At 40.4% G+C, this 26,310-nt stretch overlaps 1 protein-coding gene across 5 annotated transcripts in view; it reads left to right on the top strand.

Annotated features, from left to right (window-relative positions):
- Positions 1–26,310, top strand: part of LOC139754618 (SPRY domain-containing SOCS box protein 3-like) — a 70,654-nt gene that overhangs the window by 21,272 nt on the left and 23,072 nt on the right. For all 5 annotated transcript variants that reach the window (XM_071672082.1, XM_071672081.1, XM_071672078.1 and 2 more), the window contains exons 4-5: positions 2,443–2,542; positions 16,847–16,975. In XM_071672082.1, the coding sequence (XP_071528183.1) occupies positions 2,443–2,542; positions 16,847–16,975 (229 nt within the window). The remainder of the gene's footprint in view (positions 1–2,442; positions 2,543–16,846; positions 16,976–26,310) is intronic.

Raw genomic sequence — 26,310 nt, forward strand, 5'->3', positions numbered from 1 at the left:
GCCCTTCAGTTGTTGTAAAGTTGCACTCATCTGACCTAGTTAGCTGACTTTTCTTTCTGCCTCACCCACACATGGATTACTGGCATTTTGTCCACAAAACATACAAAATCCCCTTGTCATACATAACACATGACAATGCTGAACTCATACAGCTCATTCTTCATAGCTAGATTTTCTTGCGATGAGCAATATGAACAAGCCTTGCTTTTGGCAAGATGGTAGGAGTAGTAGATAAAGTAGTAGGTATGAACATTTAGGCAGGAGCATTTGGTAGAAGTAGTAGGTAAGAGCATTAGGTAGTAGTAGTCAGTATGAACATTAGGTAGGAGCCTCTGCAAACACTGTACTAGAGTTGCCCTCTGCTAGTGGCCTGTTATGGGTGAGGCACTAAAGGCTAAGAAGTAGTGAATCTATCGCTGTGGTCACCCCCTTAAGTGAGTTCCAGTTGGAACATGTGTCAGAGATATAAATAGATAGATTGATGGAGATTTTTTTGCATTTACCTTTCACATCAGTTTAGAAATACTACTGTCTGTTTAAACATTCCATGCATTGCTTCAGTATCCAGATTTTCCTTCATTATTTTTGCTCGGTAAACTAATACTGCCTTTTAGCATCCTGACAACAAGTATCATTATTCATTCACACTAAAATAACTGCTTTCCCAGCTCCAACTCACAAGACATGCACCCATCAGGAGTCACTCTTCCCAGACAAGTCACACTTTCCCATTTACACTGGACATCACCCATCCTACAACACTGCAAAACAACATTTCATCATATTACAAAGTCCTTCCTCCCCTGATGCAGCTACAACAGTGAAGGCACTGATCATTTACAACACAGTTGCCTTGCACTCTTTATGTAGACACACATGCATCATGGCTGTTGACAATGCCTAATTATTTCTCCTCATAGTCAATTATCCTCCATCCATGCAACTTAAAGCATATTTTCATGAGACTTCTAGGAAGGAAACCGAGTGGTTTTTAGTTAGATTTAGACAACCATGTAGATGATCCTGAAGTATTTGATGATGATGGTCTGTCTTCAGATCCTGTGGAGAGCAATTTTACGGACAATGGTTTTTCCAGCAATAAAAGTTAACCAAGATTAGGTGGAGGGTGTTCTCGTAAAACTGGGGGAAGCACTTGCCTGACTCTGATAACTCTGTCTGACTAGTGTGGCTGGTAATTTTACAGACTTTTATAGTTTTACTGTAATGAAAAAAGTGGTAATGAATTGCATTGATTATGGGAGAAAAAGATTTATGGTACACTATGAAACATCCTAATGGCCTGTAATCAATTTTTTCAACTTGTACTGAAACACCTACAAAACTTCTACACATTATTAGAGTGAAAGTAATGGACAAGATATATTTTGTAAATTTTTTTCATTGTTGTATGAAATTCTTTTGAAACTAAAATTGAATAAATTTGAAAAACTTGAATTTTGGGTGGGGGAAAGGAAGCTTAGTGACACACTTAAGGGGTCATGCCTGTAGTTGTATTCCACACATTGTGTCCAGTTACCATGACTTAAATTTTTGCCAAGTGCTGGTCAGTATATATAGAGTTGTCAAGGGAGCCTGGATGAGATCTTTACCCTCTTTTTATATGATAGATTTTGAAGCTGTGCCTCTTTTACAAGATTTTGCTGATGATAGTCCTTATTAGTCATATTTGTTTGTGAGAAAAAACTTCCAGAAATTCCACATTTCAGTACATATGCTCTAAAATATTCCTGAAGTGTCTCATTGACCTGGCAGTGAAGCAGTATAAGTTTAAAGGTGCATAGAATGTGCATGCATAAGGTGTCTTCAGGTTGAGTTGTGAATCATTTTAGAAAATTATTCTCTTTTTCATCCCACAGTAATCACAAACTTATGGAGGCATTTTTTTTTTTAGATTATCTGAGAATAGTCTTCGCTTAGAGTGTACAGTGAATGTTAGAACTACTGCATGGAAAGGGTTAACAGAGAAAGCAAATGGTACCTACCATTAGTTTAAGGTGGATGGATGAGGTGTCACTGCTGCTAGGAAATGTCTTAATTAGTGTTATTGTCTGAAAAATTGACTAAATTTTAGTTTCACTGTTCCTGTCTGATATCAAGCCTCATTCATATTCATATTTCACAATTAGTTTCCATTTTCTATGGGGCACTGGAGTGAAGATAATTCTAATACCTTCAGCTTCTATCATCCAACAAAATACATTTTTGGCTCTTTTATGTTGATATCATGGATGACCAATACAGAACTTGAAAAAATGGGTGAGTCCACTTGAAGTGAGAGAAAAAGAAATTTAGAAAATTATCTACACTAGATCCTAATGCTTCATGGATTTCAAACTTCCAGATTTCTTTACCTTTATTGGATTATATGTAGGGGAGACTTCTGGATCACTGAATTTGTCATTTTAATTTCTATCTTCACAGATGGTAGGAGTGGCAACAGAAAATGCAGATTTTACAGAAAATTGGAATCACAAGTGTCGTGTAGGTGTGGATGAAAATTCCTGGGCTCTCTCCTGTGGGGGTAAGAATGCATTAAGTGCTGTAGTACGTTTTCAAACATAAAGTGTCTGCATCATTGTTTTTAGTCCTGAGACATGTATGCATAGTCCTTCCCTTTGTAATTTGAACACTCTGTAATTCTCCAAACCCTATCATATGCCTTCTCCAGATCCATAAATGTTACATACAAATATTTCCTAGTATTACCCAAGAGCAGTGCTGGAAATGTTCATAAAGATACTGTATTTTGATGCATCAAGCACCCGAGCAAAGCACTCATTATGTTTATATTCAGAGTTCATAGTTTTTAGAAAAATGTTGCCGCAGCAGGTACACACAACCATGTACTTGGAGGAAAACAGAAATAGGAAAGCATGAAGAGAAGAAAGTAAAATTAAGGGAAAACGAAGAAAAAAAGGCACTTTCATGAATAGTATGGGGTTTGGTAATGTGTCAGACTGGCTAGAGAGATCCAAAGAAAAATGTTAGCTGTGGAAAAAAGAAAGACAAACCCCTTTTGCCATGGTACTGTTTCCATGGGTACCCAAGACCAACCAGTGCACTAATTCAAATCATTTTAGATTTAACAGTTTCTAACTAGATAAGATGGAGATACTTTTCACTGCAAAATATTTCCCTACATTTTTGCTGTTTATATGTGTTACAGAAAAATCTAAAAAGTTTTATGATAGTAGAGATGGTTCAAGAAATTGAAATATCCCTGGGGATAGGGGTTTAAGAATACTTCCCACGTATTCCCTGCGTGTCGTAGAAGGCGACGAAAAGGGGAGGGAGCGGGGGGCTGGAATTCCTCCCCTCTCGTTTTTTTTTTTAAATTTTCCAAAAGAAGGAACAGAGGGGGGCCAGGTGAGGATATTCCAAAAAAGGCCCAGTCCTCTGTTCTTAGCGCTACCTCGCTAATGCGGGAAATGGCGAATAGTTTAAAAAAAAAAAGAAAAAAAAAAAAAATTTCATGTGTGGCACAGTGGTGACAGGAATGGTTGAAGGCAGCAAGTATGAATATGTACATGTTTATATATGTTTATGTCTGTGTATGTATATGTATGTACACATTGAAATTTATATGTATGTATATGTGCGTTTGTGGGCATTTATTTACATACATGTTTATGTGGATGGGTGGGGCCATTCCTCGTCTGCTTTCTTGCACTACCTCACTGACGCGGGAGACAGAGATTAACTATAATAGATATAAATATATACATAAATGTAAATGTGTAGATAAAGGTAATTAGGTTCAGTAGGGTTGAGGGACAAGCTAATTGGGAGGTATGTTTAAGTGGAGAAAAACTGAAGTACTTTAGATATCTGGGAGTGGATTTAGCAGCGGATGGAACCATGGAAGCGGAAGTGAGTCACAGGGTGGTGGAGGGGGCGAAGGTTCTGGGAGTGTTGAAGACTGTGTGGAAGACGAGAATGTTATCACAGAGAGCAAAAATGGGTATGTTTGAAGGAATAGTGGTTCCAACAATGTTACATGGTTGCGAGGCATGGGCTATAGATAGGGTTGCGCGGAGGAGGGTGGATGTGTTGGAAATGAAATGTTTGAGGACAATATGTGGTTTGAGGTTGTTTGATCAAGTAAGTAATGAAAGGGTAAGAGAGATGTGTGGTAATGAAAAGAGTGTGGTTGAGAGAGCCAAAGAGGGTGTATTGAAATGGTTTGGTCACATGGAGAGAATTAGTGAGAAAAGATTGACAAAGAGGATATATGTGTCAGAGGTGGAGGGAACAAGGAGAAGTGGGAGACTGAATTGGAGGTGGAAGGATAGATTGAAAAAGATTTTGAGCAATTGAGGCCTGAACATACAGGAGGGTGAAAGGCATGCAAGGAATAGAGTGAATTGGAGCGATGTGGTATACCGGGGTCGACGTGCTGTCTGTGGATTGAACCAGGGCATATGAAGCGTCTGGGGTAAACCATGGAAAGTTTTGTGGGGCCTGAATGTGGAAAGGGAGCTGTGGTTTCGGTACATTACACATGACAGCTAGAGACTGAGTGTGAATGAATGGGGCCTTTGCTGTCTTTTTCTAGCGCTGTCTCGCACATGTGGGGGGGAGGAGGGTGCTGTTTTTCATGTGTGGTGGGGTGGCGACGGGAGTGGGTAAAGGCAGAAAGTATGAATATGTACATGTGTATATATGTATATGTATGTATACGTTGAAATGTATAGGTCTGCTGTCTGGTGCATGTGTGGGTGTTTATGTATATGCATGTGTATTTGGGTGGGTTGGGCCATTCTTTCGTCTGTTTCCTTGCACTGCCCTGTTAGCGCTGGAGACAGCTACTAAGTATAATAAAATAAATGAATAGATAAAATGAATAAAGTGCATAAGACAAGAGAGCAAATGGGAACATTGGTGAAGGGGACAAATGGGGAACTAATAACAAGTAGTGATGAAGTGAGAAGGAGATGGAGTGAGTATTTTGAAGGTTTGTTGAATGTGTTTGATGATCAAGTGGCAGATATAAATTGTTTTGGTCAAAAGGGTGTGTGAAGTGAGAGGGTCAGGGATAATGGTTTGGTAAACAGAGAAGAGGTAGTGAAAGCTTTGCAGAAGATGAAAGCTGGTAAGGCAGTGGATTTGGATGGTATTGCATTGGAATTTATTAAAGAAGGGGGTGACTGTGTTGTTGGTTGGTTGGAAAGGTTATTCAATGTATGTGTGCATCATGGTGAAGTGCTTGAGGATTGGCAAAATGCATGCATAATGCCATTGTACACAGGCATTGGGGATAAAGATGTGTTCAAATTCCGGAGGCATAAGTTTGTTGAGTATTCCTGGTAAATTATATGGGAGGGTATTGATTGAGAGGGTAAAGGCATGTACAGAGCATCAGATTGGAGAACAGCAGTGTGGTTTCAGAAATGGTAGAGGATGTGTGGGTTAGGTGTTTGCCTTGAAGAATGCATGTGAGAAATTCTTAGAAAAACAGATGGATTTGTATGTAGCATTTATGGATCTGGAGAAGGCATATGATACGGTTGATAGAGATGCTTTAGGGAAGGTTTTAGGAGTATATGGTGTGGGATATAAGTTGCGAGAAGCAGTGAAAAGTTTTTGTGGAGGATTTAAGGCATGTGTACGAGTAGGAAGAGAGGAAAGTGATTGGTTCCCAGAGAATGTCGTTTTGCAGGAGGGGTGCGTGATATATCCGTGGTTGTTTAATTTGTTTATGGATGGGGTCATTAGGGAAGTGATTGGAAGAGTTTTGGAGAGAGGGGCAAGTATGCTGTCTGTTCTGGATGAGAGGGCTTTGGAAGTGAGTCAGCTGTTGTTCGCTGATGATACAGTGCTGGTGGCTGATTCGGGTGAGAAACTGCAAAGGTTGTTGACTGAATTTGGTAAAGTGTGTAAAAGAAGAAAGCTGAGAGTAAATATGAATAAGACCAAGGTCATTAGGTTCAGTAGGGTTGAGGGACAATTTAATTGGGAGGTAAGTTTGAATGGAGAAAAACTGGAGGAAGTGAAGTCTTTTAGATTTCTGGGAGTGGACTTAGCAGTGGATGGAAGCATGGAAGTGGAAGTGAGTCCCAGGGTGGGGGAGGGAGCGAAGGTTCTGGAAGCGCTGAAGAATGTTTGGAAAGCAAGAATGTTATCTCGGAGAGCAAAAATGCGTATATTTGCAGGAATAGTGGTTCCAGCAATGTTGCAAGGCATGGGCTATAGATAGGGTTGTGCGGAGGAGGGTGGATGTGTTGGAAATGAAATGTTTGACCACAGTATGTGGTGTGAGGTGGTTTGATTGAGTAAGTAATGAAAGGGGAAGAGAGATGTGAGGAAATAGAAAGAGTGTGGTTGAGAGAGCAGAAGAGGTTGTGTTGAAATGGCTTGGATACATGGAGAGAATGAATGAGGAAAGATTGTCAAAAAGGACATATGTGTCATAGGTGGAGAGAAGAAGGAGAAGTGGGAGACCAAATTGAAGGTAGAAGGATGGAGTGAAAAAGATTTTGAGTGATAGGACATTAATGTATATACATGTGTATGTGGGTGTGTTGGGCCATTCCTCGTCTGTTTTCTTGCGCTACCTCACTAATGTGGGAGACGGTGGTTAAGTATAATAAAACATTATTTATTTATTTATTTTGCTTTGTCGCTGTCTCCAGCGTTTGCAAGGTAGCGCAAGGAAACAGACGAAAGAAATGGCCCAACCCACCCCCATACACATGTATATACACACACGTCCACACACGCAAATATACATACCTATACATCTCAATCTACGCATATATATACACACACAGACACATACATATATACCCATGCACACAATTCACACTGTCTGCCTTTATTCATTCCCATCGCCACCTCGCCACACATGGAATACCATCCCCCTCCCCCCTCATGTGTGCGGGGTAGCGCTAGGAAAAGACAACAAAGGCCTCATTCGTTCACACTCAGTCTCTAGCTGTCATGCAATAATGCCTGAAACCACAGCTCCCTTTCCATATCCAGGCCCCACACAGCTTCCCATGGTTTACCCCAGACGCTTCACATGCCCTGATTCAATCCACTGACAGCACGTCAACCCCAGTATACCACGTCGTTCCAATTCACTCTATTCCTTGCCCGCCTTTATAAATTTATTATACTTAATCGTCGTCTCCCTCATCAGCGAGATAGCGCAACAAAACAGACAAGGAATGGCCCAACTCACCCACATACATGTGTATATACATAAATGCCCATACATGCACATATACATACATATACATTTCAATGTAAACCTCATATATATACACAGACATATACATATATCCACATGTACATATTCATACTTGCTGCCTTCATCCATTTCTATTGCTGCCCCGCTACACATGAAAATAGCATCCCCCCTCCAGCGAGGTAGCGCCAGTAAAAGACAAAATAAAAAAAAAGGCCACATTCGTTCATACTTTGAAGAAGATGAAAGCTGGCAAGGCAGCGGGTTTGGATGATATTGCAATGGAATGTATTAAAAAAGGGGGTTACTGTGTTGTTGACTCATTGGTAAGGATATTTGATGTATGTATGACTCATGGTGAGGTGCTTGAGGATTAGTACAATGCATGCATAGTGCCATTGTACAAATGCAAAGGGGATAAAGGTGAGTGCTCAAATTACAGAGGTATAAGTTTGTTGAGTAATCCTGGGAAATTATATGGGAGAGTATTGATTGAGAAGGTGAAGGCATATACAGAGCATCAGACTGGGGAAGAGCAGTGTGGTTTCAGAAGTGGTAGAGGATGTGTGGATCAGGTGTTTGTTTTGAAGAATGTATGTGAGAAATACTTAGAAAAGCAAATGGATTTGAATGTAGCATTTATGGATCTGGAGAAGGCATATGATAGAGTTGATAGAGATGCTCTGTGGAAGGTACTAAGAATATATGGTGTGGGCGAGAAGTTGTTAGAAGCAGTGAAAAGTTTTTATCGAGGATGTAAGGCATGTGTATGAGTAGGAAGAAAGGAAAGTGATTGGTTCTTACTGAATGTCAGTTTGCGGCAGGGGTGCATGATGTCTCCATGGTTGTTTAATTTGTTTATGGATGGGGTTGTTAGGGAGGTGAATGCAATAGTTTTGGAGAGAGGGGCAAGTATGCAGTCTCTTGTGGGTGAGAGAGCTTGGGAAGTGAGTCAGTTGTTGTCTGCTGATGATACAGCGCTGTTGGCTGATTCGTGTAAGAAACTGCAGAGGGTGGTGACTGAGTTTCGTAAAGTGTGTGAAAGAAGAAAGCTGAGAGTAAATGTGAATAAGAGCAAGGTTATTAGGTACAGTAGGGTTGATGGACAAGTCAGTTGGGAGGTAAGTTTGGATGGAAAAAACTGGAGAAAGTAAAGTGTTTTAGATATCTGGGAGTGGATTGGGCACCGAATGGAACCATGGAAGCGGAAGTGAATCACAGGGTGGGGGATTGGGCGAAATTTCTGGGAGCGTTGAGAAATGTGTGGAAGGCGATAAGATTATCTCGGAAAGCAAAAATGGGTATGTTTGAAGGAATAGTGGTTCCAACAATGTTATATGGTTGCGAGGCGTAGGCTATAGATGGAGTTGTGCAGAGGAGGGTGGATGTGTTGGAAATGGGATGTTTAAGAACAGTATGTGGGGTGAGGTGGTTTGATCGAGTAAGTAATGAAAAGGTAAAAGAGATGTGTAGTAATAAAAAGAGTGTGGTTGAGAGAGCAGAAGAGGGTGTTTTGAAATGGTTTGGTTACATGGAGAGAATGAGTGAGGAAATATTGACAAAGAGGATATATGTGTCAGAGGTGGAGGGAACAAGAAGTGGGAGGCCAAATTGGAGGTGGAAAGATGGAGTGAAAAAGCCTTTGAGCAATCAGGGCCTGAACATGCAGGAGGGTGAAAGGTGTGCAAGGAATAGAGTGAATTGGAACGATGTGGTACACTGGGGTCAACGTGCTGTCAGTGGGCATGTGAAGCATCTGGGGTAAACCATGGAAAGTTTTGTGGGGCCTGGATGTGGAAAGTGAGCTGTGGTTTCGGTGCATTATACATGACAGCTAGAGACTGAGTGTGAACGAATGTGGCCTTTGTGGTCTTTCCTAGTGCAATCTCGTGCACATGCAGGGGAAGGGGGTTGTCATTTCATGTGTGGTGGGGTGGCAACAGGAATGAATAAAGACAGCAAGTATGAATTATGTACATGTGTATATATGTATATATCTGTGTATGTATATATGTATATGTCAGTGTATGTTTTTTTTTTTTTTTTTTTCATACTATTCGCCATTTCCTGCGATAGCGAGGTAGCGTTAAGAACAGAGGACTGGGTCTTTGAGGGAATATCCTCACCTGGCCCTCTTATATGTCTGTGTATGTATATATGTATACATTGAAATGTATAGATATGTATATGTGCGTGTGTGGAAGTGAATGTATATACATGTGTATGTGGGTGGGTTGGGCCATTCTTTCTTCTGTTTCGTTGCACTACCTCGCTAACGTGGAAGACAGTGACAAAGTATAATGAATAGATATATAAAATCGTTCACACTCAGTCTCTAGCTGTCATGTGCAATGCACCGAAACCATAGCTCCCTTTCCACATCCAGGCCCCACAGACCTTTCCATAGTTTAGTCCATGCTTCACGAGCCCTGGTTCAATCCATTGACAGCATGTCAACCTTGGTATACCACAGCGTTCCAATTCACTTTATTCCTTGCACACTTTTCACCGTCTTGTATGTTCAGGCCCCGATCACTCCATCCTTCCACCTCCAATTTGGTCTCCCGCTTCTCCTTCTTCCCTCCACCTCTGACACATATATTGTCTTTGTCAATCTTTCCTCACTCATTCTCTCTATGTGACCAAACCATTTCAACACACCCTCTTCTGCTCTCTCAACCATGCTCTTTTTATTGCCACACATCTCTCTTACCTTTCCATTACTTAATCAAACCACCTCACACCACATATTGTCCTCAAACATTTCATTTCCAACACATCCACCCTCCACACAGCCCTATCTATAGCCCAAATCTCACAGCCATATAACATTGATGGAACCACTGTTCCTTCAAACATACCCATTTTTGCTCTCCAAGATAATGTCCCTGCCTTCCACACATTCTCCAATGCTCCCAGAACCTTCGCTCCCTCCCCCACCCTGTGACTTACTTCCGCTTCCATGGTTTCATGTGTTGCTAAGTCCACTCCCAGATGTCTAAAACACTTCACGTCCTCCAGTTTTTCTCCATTCAAACTTACCTCCAAATTACCTTGTCCCGTCCCTCAACCCTACTGAACCTAATATCCTTGCTCTTATTCACATTTACTCTCAACTTTCTTCTTTCACATACTTTACCAAACTCAGTCACCAACCTCTGCAGTTTGTCACCTGAATCAGCCACCAGTGCTATATCGCCAGCGAACAGCAACTGACTCACTTCCCATGCCCTCTCATCCACAACAGAAAGCATGCTTGCCCCTCACTCCAAAACTCTTGCACTTACCTCCCTAACAACTCCATCTATAAACAAATTAAACAACCATGGAGACATTATGCTTCCCTGCTGCAAACCGACATTCATTGGGAACCAATCACTGTCTTCTCTACCTGCTCGTACTCATGCCTTACATCCTTGGTAAAAACTTTTCACTGCTTCTAGCAACTTACCTCCCACACCACATACTCTTGAAACCTTCCATAAAGCATCTCTGTCAACCCTATCATATGCACTCTCCAGATCCATAAATGCTACATACAAATCCAACTGTTTTTCTAAGTATTTCTCACGTACATTCTTCAAAGCAAACACCTGATCCAACATCCTCTACCACTTCTGAAATTACACTGCTCTTCCCCAGTCTGATGCTCTATACATGCCTTTACCCTCTCAATCAGTACTATCCCTTATGATTTCTTTCATATAGATAGGCAAAAAGCATAATAAACACATGTGACATCTGGTTGCTTTTCAGGAGAGTTGTTTGGGAGTGACTGATGCTGTTTTTGTTTCTGTTTCTGTTCACTGATTCCAGCAGATGGTAGCATGAACTGGAATGTATATGCCACCACAATATCCAAAGAAAACTGTTGTTTGCTAGAGATGATGGTATTTATTTATTTATTTATTTATTTTGCTTTGTTGCTGTCTCTTGCGTTAGCAAGGTAGCACAAGGAAACAGATGAAAGAATGGCCCAACTCACCCACATGCACATATAGATACATACATGTCCACACATGCAAATATACATACCTATACATCTCATCATATACATATATATATATATATATTTTTTTCTTTTAAACTATTCGCCATTTCCCGCGTTAGCGAGGTAGCGTTAAGAACAGAGGACTGGGCCTTTTTTGGAATATCCTCACCTGGCCCCCTCTGTTCCTTCTTTTGGAAAATTAAAAAAAAAGACGAGAGGGGAGGATTTCCAGCCCCCCGCTCCCTCCCCTTTTAGTCGCCTTCCACGACACGCAGGGAATACGTGGGAAGTATTCTTAATCCCCTATCCCCAGGGATATATATATATATATATATATATATATATATATATATAGTGAAATTGGAAAAAATGTAGCTTAGACATTGAAGCTTATTGATACACTGGTTAAATTGATGTGAACTACTATTGACGTTTCTGTAAATGAATTATACATTTCCCTTTTCCATAGCCAGATGTTGAACCATTATGTGACATTCATTTTTTCATTTCATTTCAAGCTAGAAGTTTCAGTTTTCTAAATTATTTCTTACATTTTTCATATGTATATACATGTATATGTGTGTGTGTGTGTATATGTGTGTATGTATGTGTATGTATGTATGTATGTATATATGTATATATATATATATAGAATCAGTTTTCTAAATTGTTTCTTACATTTTTCATATGTATATATATGTATGTGTGTGTGTGTGTATATGTGCATATGTATGTGTATGTGTGTGTATGTGTATATGTATCCTATCCCTGGGGATAGGGGTGAAAGAATACTTCCCACGTATTCCTCGCGTGTCGTAGAAAGCGACTAGAGGGGACGGGAGCGGGGGGCCAGAAATCCTCCCCTCCTTGTATTAACTTTCTAAAATGGGAAACAGAAGAAGGAGTCACGCGGGGAGTGCTCATCCTCCTCGAAGGCTCAGACTGGGGTGCCTAAATGTGTGTGGATGTAACCAAGATGTGAAAAAAGGAGAGATAGGTAGTATGTTTGAGGAAAGGAACCTGGATGTTTTGGCGCTGAGTGAAACGAAGCTCAAGGGTAAAGGGGAAGAGTGGTTTGGGAATGTCTGGGGAGTAAAGTCAGGGGTTAGTGAGAGGACAAGAGCAAGGGAAGGAGTAGCAATACTCCTGAAACAGGAGTTGTGGGAGTATGTGATAGAGTGTAAGAAAGTAAATTCTCGATTAATATGGGTAAAACTGAAAGTTGAGGGAGAGAGGTGGGTGATTATTGGTGCATATGCACCTGGGCATGAGAAGAAAGATCAAGAGAGGCAAGTGTTTTGGGAGCAGCTGAATGAGCGTGTTAGTGGTTTTGATGCACGAGACCGGGTTATAGTGTTGGGTGATTTGAATGCAAAGGTGAGTAATGTGGCAGTTGAGGGAATAATTGGTATACATGGGGTGTTCAGTGTTGTAAATGGAAATGGTGAAGAGCTTGTAGATTTATGTGCTGAAAAAGGACTGATGATTGGGAATACCTGGTTTAAAAAGCGAGATATACATAAGTATACTTATTTAAGTAGGAGAGATGGCCAGAGAGCGTTATTGGATTACGTGTTAATTGACAGGCGTGCGAAAGAGAGACTTTTGGATGTTAATGTGCTGAGAGGTGCAACTGGAGGGATGTCTGATCATTATCTTGTGGAGGCTAAGGTGAAGATTTGTATGGGTTTTCAGAAAAGAAGAGTGAATGTTGGGGTGAAGAGGGTGGTGAGAGTAAGTGAGCTTGAGAAGGAGACCTGTGTGAGGAAGTACCAGGAGAGACTGAGTACAGAATGGAGAAAGGTGAGAACAATGGAAGCAAGGGGAGTGGGGGAGGAATGGGATGTATTTAGGGAATCAGTGATGGATTGCGCAAAAGATGCTTGTGGCATGAGAAGAGTGGGAGGTGGGTTGATTAGAAAGGGTAGTGAGTGGTGGGATGAAGAAGTAAGAGTATTAGTGAAAGAGAAGAGAGAGGCATTTGGACGATTTTTGCAGGGAAAAAATGCAATTGAGTGGGAGATGTATAAAAGAAAGAGACAGGAGGTCAAGAGAAAGGTGCAAGAGGTGAAAAAAAGGGCAAATGAGAGTTGGGGTGAGAGAGTATCATTAAATTTTAGGGAGAATAAAAAGATGTTCTGGAAGGAGGTAAATAAAGTGCGTAAGACAAGGGAGCAAATGGGAACTTCAGTGAAGGGCGCAAATGGGGAGGTGATAACAAGTAGTGGTGATGTGAGAAGGAGATGGAGTGAGTATTTTGAAGGTTTGTTGAATGTGTTTGATGATAGAGTGGCAGATATAGGGTGTTTTGGTCGAGGTGGTGTGCAAAGTGAGAGGGTTAGGGAAAATGATTTGGTAAACAGAGAAGAGTTAGTGAAAGCTTTGTGGAAGATGAAAGCCGGCAAGGCAGCAGGTTTGGATGGTATTGCAGTGGAATTTATTAAAAAAGGGGGTGACTGTATTGTTGACTGGTTGGTAAGGTTATTTAATGTATGTATGACTCATGGTGAGGTGCCTGAGGATTGGCAGAATGCGTGCATAGTGCCATTGTACAAAGGCAAAGGGGATAAGAGTGAGTGCTCAAATTACAGAGGTATAAGTTTGTTGAGTATTCCTGGTAAATTATATGGGAGGGTATTGATTGAGAGGGTGAAAGCATGTACAGAGCATCAGATTGGGGAAGAGCAGTGTGGTTTCAGAAGTGGTAGAGGATGTGTGGATCAGGTGTTTGCTTTGAAGAATGTATGTGAGAAATACTTAGAAAAGCAAATGGATTTGTATGTAGCATTTATGGATCTGGAGAAGGCATATGATAGAGTTGATAGAGATGCTCTGTGGAAGGTATTAAGAATATATGGTGTGGGAGGAAAGTTGTTAGAAGCAGTGAAAAGTTTTTATCGAGGAGGTAAGGCATGTGTACGTGTAGGAAGAGAGGAAAGTGATTGGTTCTCAGTGAATGTAGGTTTGCGGCAGGGGTGTGTGATGTCTCCATGGTTGTTTAATTTGTTTATGGATGGGGTTGTTAGGGAGGTAAATGCAAGAGTTTTGGAAAGAGGGGCAAGTATGAAGTCTGTTGGGGATGAGAGAGCTTGGGAAGTGAGTCAGTTGTTGTTCGCTGATGATACAGCGCTGGTGGCTGATTCATGTGAGAAACTTCAGAAGCTGGTGACTGAGTTTGGTAAAGTGTGTGGAAGAAGAAAGTTAAGAGTAAATGTGAATAAGAGCAAGGTTATAAGGTACAGTAGGGTTGAGGGTCAAGTCAATTGGGAGGTGAGTTTGAATGGAGAAAAACTGGAGGAAGTGAAGTGTTTTAGATATCTGGGAGTGGATCTGGCAGCGGATGGAACCATGGAAGCGGAAGTGGATCATAGGGTGGGGGAGGGGGCGAAAATTCTGGGGGCCTTGAAGAATGTGTGGAAGTCGAGAACATTATCTCGGAAAGCAAAAATGGGTATGTTTGAAGGAATAGTGGTTCCAACAATGTTGTATGGTTGCGAGGCGTGGGCTATGGATAGAGTTGTGCGCAGGAGGATGGATGTGCTGGAAATGAGATGTTTGAGGAAAATGTGTGGTGTGAGGTGGTTTGATCGAGTGAGTAACGTAAGGGTAAGAGAGATGTGTGGAAATAAAAAGAGCGTGGTTGAGAGAGCAGAAGAGGGTGTTTTGAAGTGGTTTGGGCACATGGAGAGGATGAGTGAGGAAAGATTGACCAAGAGGATATATGTGTCGGAGGTGGAGGGAGCAAGGAGAAGAGGGAGACCAAATTGGAGGTGGAAAGATGGAGTGAAAAAGATTTTGTGTGATCGGGGCCTGAACATGCAGGAGGGTGAAAGGAGGGCAAGGAATAGAGTGGATTGGAGCGATGTGGTATACCGGGGTTGACGTGCTGTCAGTGGATTGAATCAAGGCATGTGAAGCGTCTGGGGTAAACCATGGAAAGCTGTGTAGGTATGTATATTTGCGTGTGTGGACGTATGTATATACATGTGTATGGGGGGGGGTCGGGCCATTTCTTTCGTCCGTTTCCTTGCGCTACCTCGCAAACGCGGGAGACAGCGACAAAGTAAAAAAAAAAAAAAAAAAAATATATATATATATATATATATATATATATATATATATATATATATATATATATATATATATACACACAGACATATACATATATACACATGTACATAATTCATACTGTCTGCCTTTATTCATTCCCATTGCCATCTCGCCACATATGAAATAACAGCCCCCTCCCCCCTCATATGTGAGAGGTAGCGCTAGGAAAAGACAACAAAGGCCACATTCACTCACACTCAGTCTCTAGCTGTCATGTAATAATGCACTGAAACCACAGCTCCCTTTCCACATCCAGGCCCCACAGAACTACCATGGTTTACCCCAGACGCTTCACATACCCTGGTTCAATCCATTGACAGCACGTCGACCCCGGTATACCACATCATTCCAATTCACTCTATTCCTTGCATGCCTTTCACCCTCCTGCATGTTCAGGCCCCAATCACTCAAAATCTTTTTCACTCCATCTTTCCACCTCCAATTTGGTCTCCCGCTTCTCCTCGTTCCCTCCACCTCTGACACATATATCCTCTTGGTCAATCTTTCCTCACTCATTCTCTCCATCTGACCAAACCATTTCAAAACACCCTCTTCTGGTGTCTCAACCACACTCTTTTTATTACCACACATCTCTCTTACCCTATTATTACTTACTCGATCGAACCACCTCACACCACATATTGTCCTCAAACATCTCATTTCTAGCACATCCACCCTCCTCCGCACAACTCTATCCATATCCCATGCCTCGCAACCATATAACATTGTTGGAACCACTATTCCTTCAAACATACCCATTTTTGCTTTCCGAGATAATGTTCTCAACCTCCACACATTCTTCAACGCTCCCAGAATTTGTAAACATGGAATGGTTCTGATGGTAGCAGTTCCAGGAATGAGGCTTAGAGTGGGTGATTTGGACCATTGCACTTGAAAGTTTGTGACTATTCCTATTTGTTATTATTAAACAACATGCAGAATTATTTTGTGTATAGTTCGGATGATGCTGAAGTTGGTCAGTGAAACAAAGTATGCGTGGTTGGAACTGATATATTTGGAGAATGTTCTATGTGCACTGCAAAATCATTGTGTTGGAACAAGGATACATAATATATTCAGACATCTCACTGAAAACTGTCATTCAGTAGATTATATGTACATGAAAATGAAATTTTGGATGAGTCATTGGAGAGTTTTCCTTGGAGATAAGTTGTTAAAAATTTTGTTAATTGCAAGTTTCATAATTTATGGTCTCCAAACACTACAGTTACTGAATTAACATACTCCTCTTTATATATTCTACCGTTTATATACTCTTGAACTTTCAACTTACTCCTATTTCTTTTCCTCCCAAAGAAAGATTTCTTAATCATTCTTTTTTTTGCACATGCCCATCCACTTCTTTGTTCTCTTTGTTAATCATCACCTTTTCACTTTTATTACTTCCCTTTTTCTTTCATGTTGTCACTCTGTCCCCTCATATTTCTTTATCTCCCCCTTTAAAGCACTGCCTTTAACTCATCATCTTCTCAAGTTCTCTATTTCATTCATATACATTTGTGTATTTTTATCAGGTTCCCTGTGCCACAACAATATTGCTGTCATTCACGAAGATTATCGGATATTCCCAAGAGACTTTGTAACAGTTCACCTTGATCTCATCCAAGGAACGCTGATGTATTCTATCAATAACAAACTCATTGGTATGTAGTCCTATATTGTAACAATTTGTTTGATTTTAATGATACTTAGAAAGATCTACAATAAATCACTGTTTATATTTATTTTCATCACCAGATTTACAGATAAGAGCAGGGAATATCTTACCAGTGCTATCTAACCTTAACTTTCATTGACTTAAGAATATGAAATGTGAGGTACAGCATAAAGTTGATTGTTATGTCACCTGTGTAACATGGCAAACATTTTGGCATTGCTTTTTCTGTTATTATTGTCCATTTTTTCATCCATCATCCATTGATGGGAGTTGCGCTTAAACCTGCAAATTGATCATTGTCTTAACTTGAAAGTTTGAATCAAATTCACATGAAACTATTCTGTTGTGTTACAGCATTTAGGAATTTTAATGTAATTATCCCTGGGAATAGGGGAGAAAGAATACTGCCCTCATATCTCTTGCATGTCACTAAAGGCACCTTAGAAGGACAGAAAATAGGAGATGGAAATCCTCTCATGAATCTATTTCCCAAAGAAGAGACAGAGGAAGTAGCCAGATTAAGATATTTTTCCCTTTAATACTCATTCATCTCCTCTGGGTGCTTCCTTGCTCACATATGAAATAGTGAACATTTATGAAAGAAAATTTAACAACTTGAAATCCATATATGTGGTAGATGGTGCATAGCAGTAGGTGACTAAATATCCTCCATCTGGGGAAGTACTGTCTCCTTAATATTGAAAAGGTTTATGATGGCAATGCAGTGAGCTGGCATTGTTCCTTTTGTCACATACCCTCCCTGGCCTAGGTCACATTTTTTTTTTTTTTTGCCTCACACATGGGCTTCTGCCATTCATTCTTCATGCTCGCACCCTTTCCATCTTTGACACAACACTTGGAAAAACTTATTCACACTCTCCTCTCCAATTTTTCTTCCTTTTCTTGTAGAAAATCATGATAGTATAACATGTTCTAATTTCTCTTGTTACAACTTGGAGTGGCTCCACTGGTCAAGGTGGGCTGATTGGTTCCCAGGGCCCCTTTGGCTGTCATCAAACAAATGTGATGTACCCCATTCTTCCTGTCAAAGCTCCCAGACCTGGCTCTTTCTCTCTTCATATCTTTATCATTCACTGTCTCAAATCTAATCTTCCCTCTGTAAAACACCATCTTTCAAATTCAGCCCTTTATCATCATCTCTCTAAAATCCAGATTCAGTTTCTGCCATTGCTTCCACTCCAAGAGTGGCTTTTGTGCCCATTGTAGTACAAAAACTCCCTTTGCTCACCTTTTGGATTTTTAATCTTATAACTTTGATGCCTTGTGGCTCAAAATTTCTTTACCCTCTACAACTATGATGCTATTTTTTGTATGCCACCCAGTTCCTAAGACTGTGTACAATTTGTCTCCTATTTGATATCTTGCTGCAAAGAATTGCTATCTTCACATTCACACTCTGAGATCTTCATTGCAAGGGATTTCAGTATACTATACATCACAATGAGTGGTCAGACCCTATCCAGGATAATCATGGTTGAGCTGACGCCTCTTTTTTTAACCCTCCTTAACGATCTGGAACAGATAATTAGACATCCTATGCAAGCTCTTGACCATCACAACCCTTTTCCAACATTCTTAATCTTAATTATATTTGTGAACACACTTGCTTTAGTTGTAGTATTTCTATCTCCTTAGGCCTCTTTGAGCACAATCTTATTTCTGTTATTTCTAATTGGGTATGCTCTCTCTGTCCCCATAGCTCAAAGCATCAGCTTTAGCACTTTGGGAGAGCTCAGCTGTCATCCCAGTTCAGCTTCTTTACTGAACAGGGGCAGGGATGGTTTTGTTGATTAAGATGCCTTGAGTTGTACTGAACACAAAACTGATGTTTTTATTACTAGGATGGAGTCATACTTTCCATCTTTTACTAGATCTTTCTTACCCCAGCCATGGTTTGATTAAGTCTTCTCTGATGCCTGTCGCATTAGGAACAGAGTGTACTGGACCATGAAACTCTTCCCTTCCTCTGAAACCCTCTCTGCTTTCACTTCTGCTGAGAATAACATCAAAGTTGTTCTTCATAGAGTCAGGAACACCTTAAAAAGAAAATGTGCTGACTCAACTTCTGGCAAATCTTTTTGGTCTTTAGCCAAAAGTATCTCAAATAACTTTTATAATTCAAACATTCTTCCTCTTCTGATGTGATCAATCTACAGCTAACTATCCAACTAATCAAGCTACTATTTGTGGTTCCTTATTTTCCTTACATTCAACTTTGGATTTTTTGCTGCTGTTCCTTTTAGATGAAATTTACCTTAGATGGAAATCTCCACTCCATGGATAAAAGAATTTGATCCCAGGATTTTTCTTTTCTTTTTTCTTTTTCTTTTAAACTATTCGCCATTTCCCACGTTAGCGAGGTAGCATTAAGAACAGAGGACTGGGCCTTTGAGGGAATACCCTCACCTGGCCCAATTCTCTGTTCCTTCTTTTGGAAAAAAAAAAAAAAAAAAAAAAAATGAGAGGGGAGGATTTCCAGCCCCCCGCTCCCTCCCGTTTTAGTCGCCTTCTACGACACGCAGGGAATACGTGGGAAGTATTCTTAATCCCCTGGAAATATTTCCAGGTTGGCTCATTTATTTTCCAACAAAATATTCTTTCTCCAGGCTATTGGGAAACATTTTCACTTGTGTAATAAAACCACAGTTATGCTAGATGGACTTGAATGATATTTAGATTTTTGTTCTGGAAACCTCTGCTACTTTACTGATGAACATATGTCATGTTCTTTTCTCATTAATGTGGTATTCATCACATTTTTAGTTATCAGAAATGATAATTCATATATAACTAATCAGTCAGTCCCATGATAGTGACTGTAAGCAAATTTTTTAGTTGTGTTTTGGTGATGTAAATAGCACATTTTTATTTCTCCACTGCTTATACTGGTCATGCAACCCAAATTTTTATGTTGTAATATAGTGTTAGTTGTCAAAGTGAGTGGTGATGAAAACACCGTGGTGATGAAAACGCCAGCACTCGTTTTTCTAACATCTCATATGCTGGTGATACAACCCAAATTCTTATGGTGTGATATTTTATCACTGTATCTATCTATGATTCCTATTCCCTCCGTGAGCTCCCGTCAAGGGAGCTCAAAAGTCTCCACTCGTCCATATATGCCTCTTTCACGTACACGATTCCATGCATTCTTTCACCATATCTCTCCCTCCAGTATTCTTCTGTTCTATTTCCCCGTGTCACGAATGGTCTTATTCACATGCCAACTCTTTTAATTTTACTATCATACACTCTCATTGTAAGCTTCCTGACTTACATTCTTTCCACATGCCCAAACCATCTCCAGGTATTATGTTTCATCCACTTGATCACTCCACAATTCATTTCCTTTGCATTTCCTACCATACCATGTATTTCATACACCCCATGTTTCTTTTTTCATTCCATCTAGTCATACCACATACCTCATTTTCACAGCCTGGATTCTTGACATCTGTAGCACATTCCATGTCCATGCTTTGGCTGCATAGATCAGACTTAAGAGGATAATGCTGTTCCGTAATCCTTTCTTCACTCCCATACTTATATCTCTCCCCTTCATTATTCTATTAAGGGACCCAGTAAAACTTCAACCCTGTACTGCTGTGTACTTTATCTCTCTTATGTATCACTAAACTTACCCAAGATAGTTCCCAAAGACATATTCTGTCACCTCTTCCGACCTTTCTCCCCCATATTTATGTATAACAGTTTAGTACACCTTTTCTCACTCTAGGGCTTTACAAAATCTATACTTTGATGTTATTGCTTTCAAACACCATGACTTTAATTGCATTTTCCTTTAATTGGTAAGCTTATGTACATCACAAAACACACAACCTTTTGCAATTCTTTGTCACTCTCAGCAAACAACACAGTATCACCCACAAGCATGCTTGTCACAAGTCCCATATCTCTCCACCATGCTCCATCTCTTCACCCCATTTCCCTTGTTTTGCTTTCATTTCTCTTCTCACACCATCAATATATATGTTAAAAAGCCATGGTGACATCACACAGCCCTGCCTTACACCCACATGTAAACTGAAACTTTTGTTCAGCTCTCCATCCGCTCTTAAACATGCATTTGCTCCATGTAGAAGGCTTTCACACCATCCAGCAGTTGTACCCTAACCTCATCCATCCTTAACACATACCATGAAGCATTCTACAAGGTTCATGTCTTATACTTTCTACAGATCCATAAAAGCTGCAAACTGCCTCTTACTTTTGTGAGATACTTTTCTGCAGTCATATTTGCCACAAAAATCTGATCCATATATCCCCTACCTTTCCTAGAACCAATTGCCCTTCACTTATTGTGCATTCAATCAACTCTCATCCATACACTTTTCTAGGTATACTAAACAGACTTATTACCCTACAATTGCTACATACATCCTTTGAACCTTTCCTCTTGAATAAAGAAACAACAATAGCTTTCACCCAATCCTCAAGCACACCCTTCTGCTTCTATGCTAAACTATCAAATGCATCTACTCTCACACTTTCTCTGCCATGCTTCAACATTTCAGCCACACTTAAATGTTTCAGCCATAATCTCATTCACTCCAGGTGGCTTTTCTACCAACCTCATTACTACTCCTTTTACCTCACTTTTAGCTATATGTCCCTGCACTTGTATCCTTTCCTTTCCATTGTCCATAGCCTTGCATGTAACAGTTGCTGCCTCACCTTCTCCCACAATCATTAGTTCTTCAAAGTACTCTTTCCATCTTTTCATAAGGGAGGAGCAGTATAGGATGGAAGAGTCATTGGGTCCCTTTTTGGTTTAACAACTTCCCCTCCTTACTTCTCTCATTTACATTTCCAATCTTATGTCCACCTTTTTCACCTCCCTCCCATACAATTTCTTATTTTCCTTAAACTTTTCACTTGTCTTTCTTCAAAATCTTCATCTAGTCTTTCTTTGCTTTCTTCCATCAGTTGCTTAAACTAATATTACACTTACACGTCCTATATTTTTCCCTTCTTCCTTGCTGAACTTCCATTGGGGATTTTCAAGCAGTCTTCCATATTTCTTTTTCTTCTCTTCCACAACATTTTTAATCTCATCCCTTTACTATGCATTTTCACTTTTATTCTTATATCTCACAACCTTGTATCCAACAGCTAATTGTACAACTTATAACAGTCTTTCTCTAAACATTTTATACAACTCATTTGCACTTCGCCGCATCCCTCCATTCACTACACTTTCATCAAAACTTTCTGTCGCCTTTCTTTCATAGTATTCCTTGCATTCTTTCAGATTTCTCATCTCACTTGCCAACACTTTTACCACTTCATTCTTCCTTTTGCCTTGCCCCCACCACTACCTGATCCTTACCTCCACAAAAACTGCAAAATGGTCCCTTTTTTTTTTAATACGTATTCACCATTTCCTGTATTAGCAAGGTAGCATCAAGAACAGATGGCTGAGCCTCAGAGGGAAAAATTTTCACTTGGGCCCCATCTCTGTTTCTTCTTTTGGAAAAGTAAAGCTGGAGGGGAGGATTTCCAACTCCTTTTAATCACCTTGTACAACATGCAGGGAATACTTGGGAAGTATTCTTTTTTCCCTGTCCCCAGGGATGTTCAGAGATATATTATGTAACATGATATACACTATATGATATTATGTAGAATATATTAATGTTTTGCAAAATAATTTTGTTTTCAGTATAGATAAAAGAAAAGAAAGATTCAAATTTTTTCGGAAACATTTCTAATGTTTTATGTATAAACATATGTAACATTTTTCTTTGATGATTCAGTAATTGTTAGTTAACAAAAGGATATAATGTACTGCATAAAATGAATCAGGCAGTTCAGAAATTAAGTTGAAAGCAGATGTTTTGGCTGTGTTGATGTTTGCCAAATCGAGCAGTGTTTCTCATGTTAGCAGGGTAGCATCAAGAACAAATGAAGAAAAGACCCTATTCATTTACATTCATATTCTCTAGCTGTCTTGTTTAATGCACCAAAACCAGAGGCCTCCTGTTCACAACTAGGCCCCTGCAGACCTTTATGGTGTATCCATGCTGCTTCCTACAACGTGGTTCACTTCACTGACAGCACACCACCCCTTGTGTATCACATTACTCCAATTTACTCTATTCCATTCACACCTTTCATACTTCTGCATGTTCAGGCCCCTTGCACTCAAAATCTTTTTCACTCCATCCTTCCATCTCCAGTTTGGTCTCCCATCTCCATGACCACTCCAATTCTGACATCTATATACCCTCCTTGTCATCCTTTCCTCACTCATTTTCTCCATGTGTCCAAACCATTTCAGCACACCCACTTCCATCCTTTCAACCATATTCTTCTTATTACCACACCTCTTTCTTACCATATTACTTACTCGATCAACTCTCTTCACACCACATGTTGTTCTCAAACATTTTGTTTCCAACACATACCCCTTCCTCTGTTCATTTTCTTCTTCATGTTACTCATGCTTTGCATCCATACACCTTTATTGGAAGTACTTTTCCTTCAGACATACCCATTTTCACCCACCCAGATTGTGACCTCTATTTCCACACATTCCTCAGTTCTCTTAGAACCTAACCCCACCACCACCACCACCACACCCACCCACCCACCCACCCACCCACCCACCCACCCACCCCCCTCCCACCCCGCCCAGTGGCTCACCTCAGCTTCCATGGCTCCATTTCATGCTATGTCCACTGTCAGATATCTAAAAAACCCATTCCCTCCAATATTTTTCCACTTAAACTCACATCTCAGTTTTTTCTCTCTCTCTGCTAAACCCAATAACCTTGCATTTATTCACATTTACTCTTGACTCTCCTTCAACAGACCCTCCCAAATTCAGACACCAACTTGCACTTTCTCAGTCAAAAATACCACCAGTGCTGTGTCCCAATGCTGGTCCTTGACTCAAAATGGATCAACGGTCCCAGTCATGGTCCTTCCCAAAGAAAGGAACAATTAATGACATTTAATACAAGTAATTACAATAGTACTTTAGTACTTCATTTTCTCTTCAAGAAAACCAGCATTTCAAAATGACTGTCATTGAGCCCTGATCTTTACGGCTGAAGGATGTCTTTCCCCAAAGAGAAGAACTGCTCTATGGCAGCACTGAAAGGGATAGTTGTATTAAACTTTATGAACAGGTCCTTCAGTGCTAGGCTGAGGAACGAGTATTTGTTGATGATGAAGGGTTTCACGGGCCTCAGAATCTTCTCCACCATAATCACCATCAGCTTCTTCATGTTGGCTGTAATCTCCTTGATGTCATACATGACGTCTCCAACAGTCTCATCCATCCCAATTTGAACTGAGGGTGTAGTGTAGTTGCCAGGAGGAAGTCCTTGTTCTTAGAAAGGGGACTAAATCTGCTTTTGATGCCATTCCAGACAGCAACTACTAGTGGCTGACACATCTTGTCATTGGTGCTTTCCTTCAGCTCCTTCAAAACTTTTTGAGAGATGGCCAAGATGGGCATAAGTGCCCCCATGTAGGCTTTGTCCTACCTTTGCATGATATCCAGTGCATTATAGACCAGTTGTATCACCTCAAGATACTCAGCTGAAAAACTGAATATTTTAGTCCTGTACTTAATTTTTTCATTTTTATATTGTATTTTTTTACTTTTAAGTTTTAACATTTATTTTTTATTTTTTTATTTACTTTTTTTTTTTTTTTTGCTTTGTTGCTGTCTCCCATATTTGCGAGGTAGCGCAAGGAAACAGATGAAAGAAATGGCCCAACCCACCCCCATACACATGTATATACATACAAGTCCACACACGCAAATATACATACCTACACAGCTTTCCATGGTTTACCCCAGATGCTTCACATGCCCTGATTCAATCCACTGACAGCACTTCAACCCCGGTATACCACATCGATCCAATTCACTCTATTCCTAGCCCTCCTTTCACCCTCCTGCATGTTCAGGCCCCGATCACACAAAATCTTTTTCACTCCATCTTTCCACCTCCAATTTGGTCTCCCACTTCTCCTCGTTCCCTCCACCTCTGACACATATAACCTCTTGGTCAATCTTTCCTCACTCATTCTCTCCATATGCCCAAACCATTTCAAAACACCCTCTTCTGCTCTCTCAACCACGCTCTTTTTATTTCCACACATCTCTCTTACCCTTACGTTACTTACTTGATCAAACCACCTCACACCACACATTGTCCTCAAACATCTCATTTCCAGCACATCCACCCTCCTGCGCACAACTCTATCCATAGCCCATGCCTCGCAACCATACAACATTGTTGGAACCACTATTCCTTCAAACATACCCATTTTTGCTTTCCGAGATAATGTTCTCGACTTCCACACATTCTTCAAGGTTCCCAGGATTTTCGCCCCCTCCCCTACCCTATGATCGACTTCCGCTTCCATGGTTCCATCCGCTGCCAGATCCACTCCCAGATATCTAAAACACTTTACTTCCTCCAGTTTTTCTCCATTCCAACTTACCTCCCAATTGACTTGACCCTCAACCCTACTGTACCTAATAACCTTGCTCTTATTCACATTTACTCTTAACTTTCTTCTTTCACACACTTTACCAAACTCAGTCACCAGCTTCTGCAGTTTCTCACATGAATCAGCCACCAGTGCTGTATCATCAGCGAACAACAACTGACTCACTTCCCAAGCTCTCTCATCCACAACAGACTTCATACTTGCCCCTCTTTCCAAAACTCTTGCATTCACCTCCCTAACAACCCCATCCATAAACAAATTAAACAACCATGGAGACATCACACACCCCTGTCGCAAACCTACATTCACTGAGAACCAATCACTTCCCACTCTTCCTACCCGTACACATGCCTTACATCCTCGATAAAAACTTTTCACTGCTTCTAACAACTTGCCTTCCACACCATATATTCTTAATACCTTCCACAGAGCATCTGTATCAACTCTATCATATGCCTTCTCCAGATCCATAAATGCTACATACGAATCCATTTGCTTTTCTAAGTATTTCTCACATACATTCTTCAAAGCAAACACCTGATCCACACATCCTCTGCCACTTCTGAAACCACACTGCTCTTCCCCAATCTGATGCTCTGTACATGCCTTCACCCTCTCAATCAATACCCTCCCATATTTTTATATCATTATAATTAATTGCTGTTTCCCACATCAGCAAGGTAGCTTCAGGAAACAGATGAAGAATGGCTCATTCACTCATGTACACAGATATATATACATAAATGCCCATGCTCGCACATATACTTATCAGCATTTTTGTTTTTTGTTTTTTTACTTTGTCGCTGT

Source organism: Panulirus ornatus, chromosome 17 (genome assembly GCF_036320965.1).
Source record: "Panulirus ornatus isolate Po-2019 chromosome 17, ASM3632096v1, whole genome shotgun sequence".
Classification (NCBI taxonomy): domain Eukaryota; kingdom Metazoa; phylum Arthropoda; class Malacostraca; order Decapoda; family Palinuridae; genus Panulirus; species Panulirus ornatus.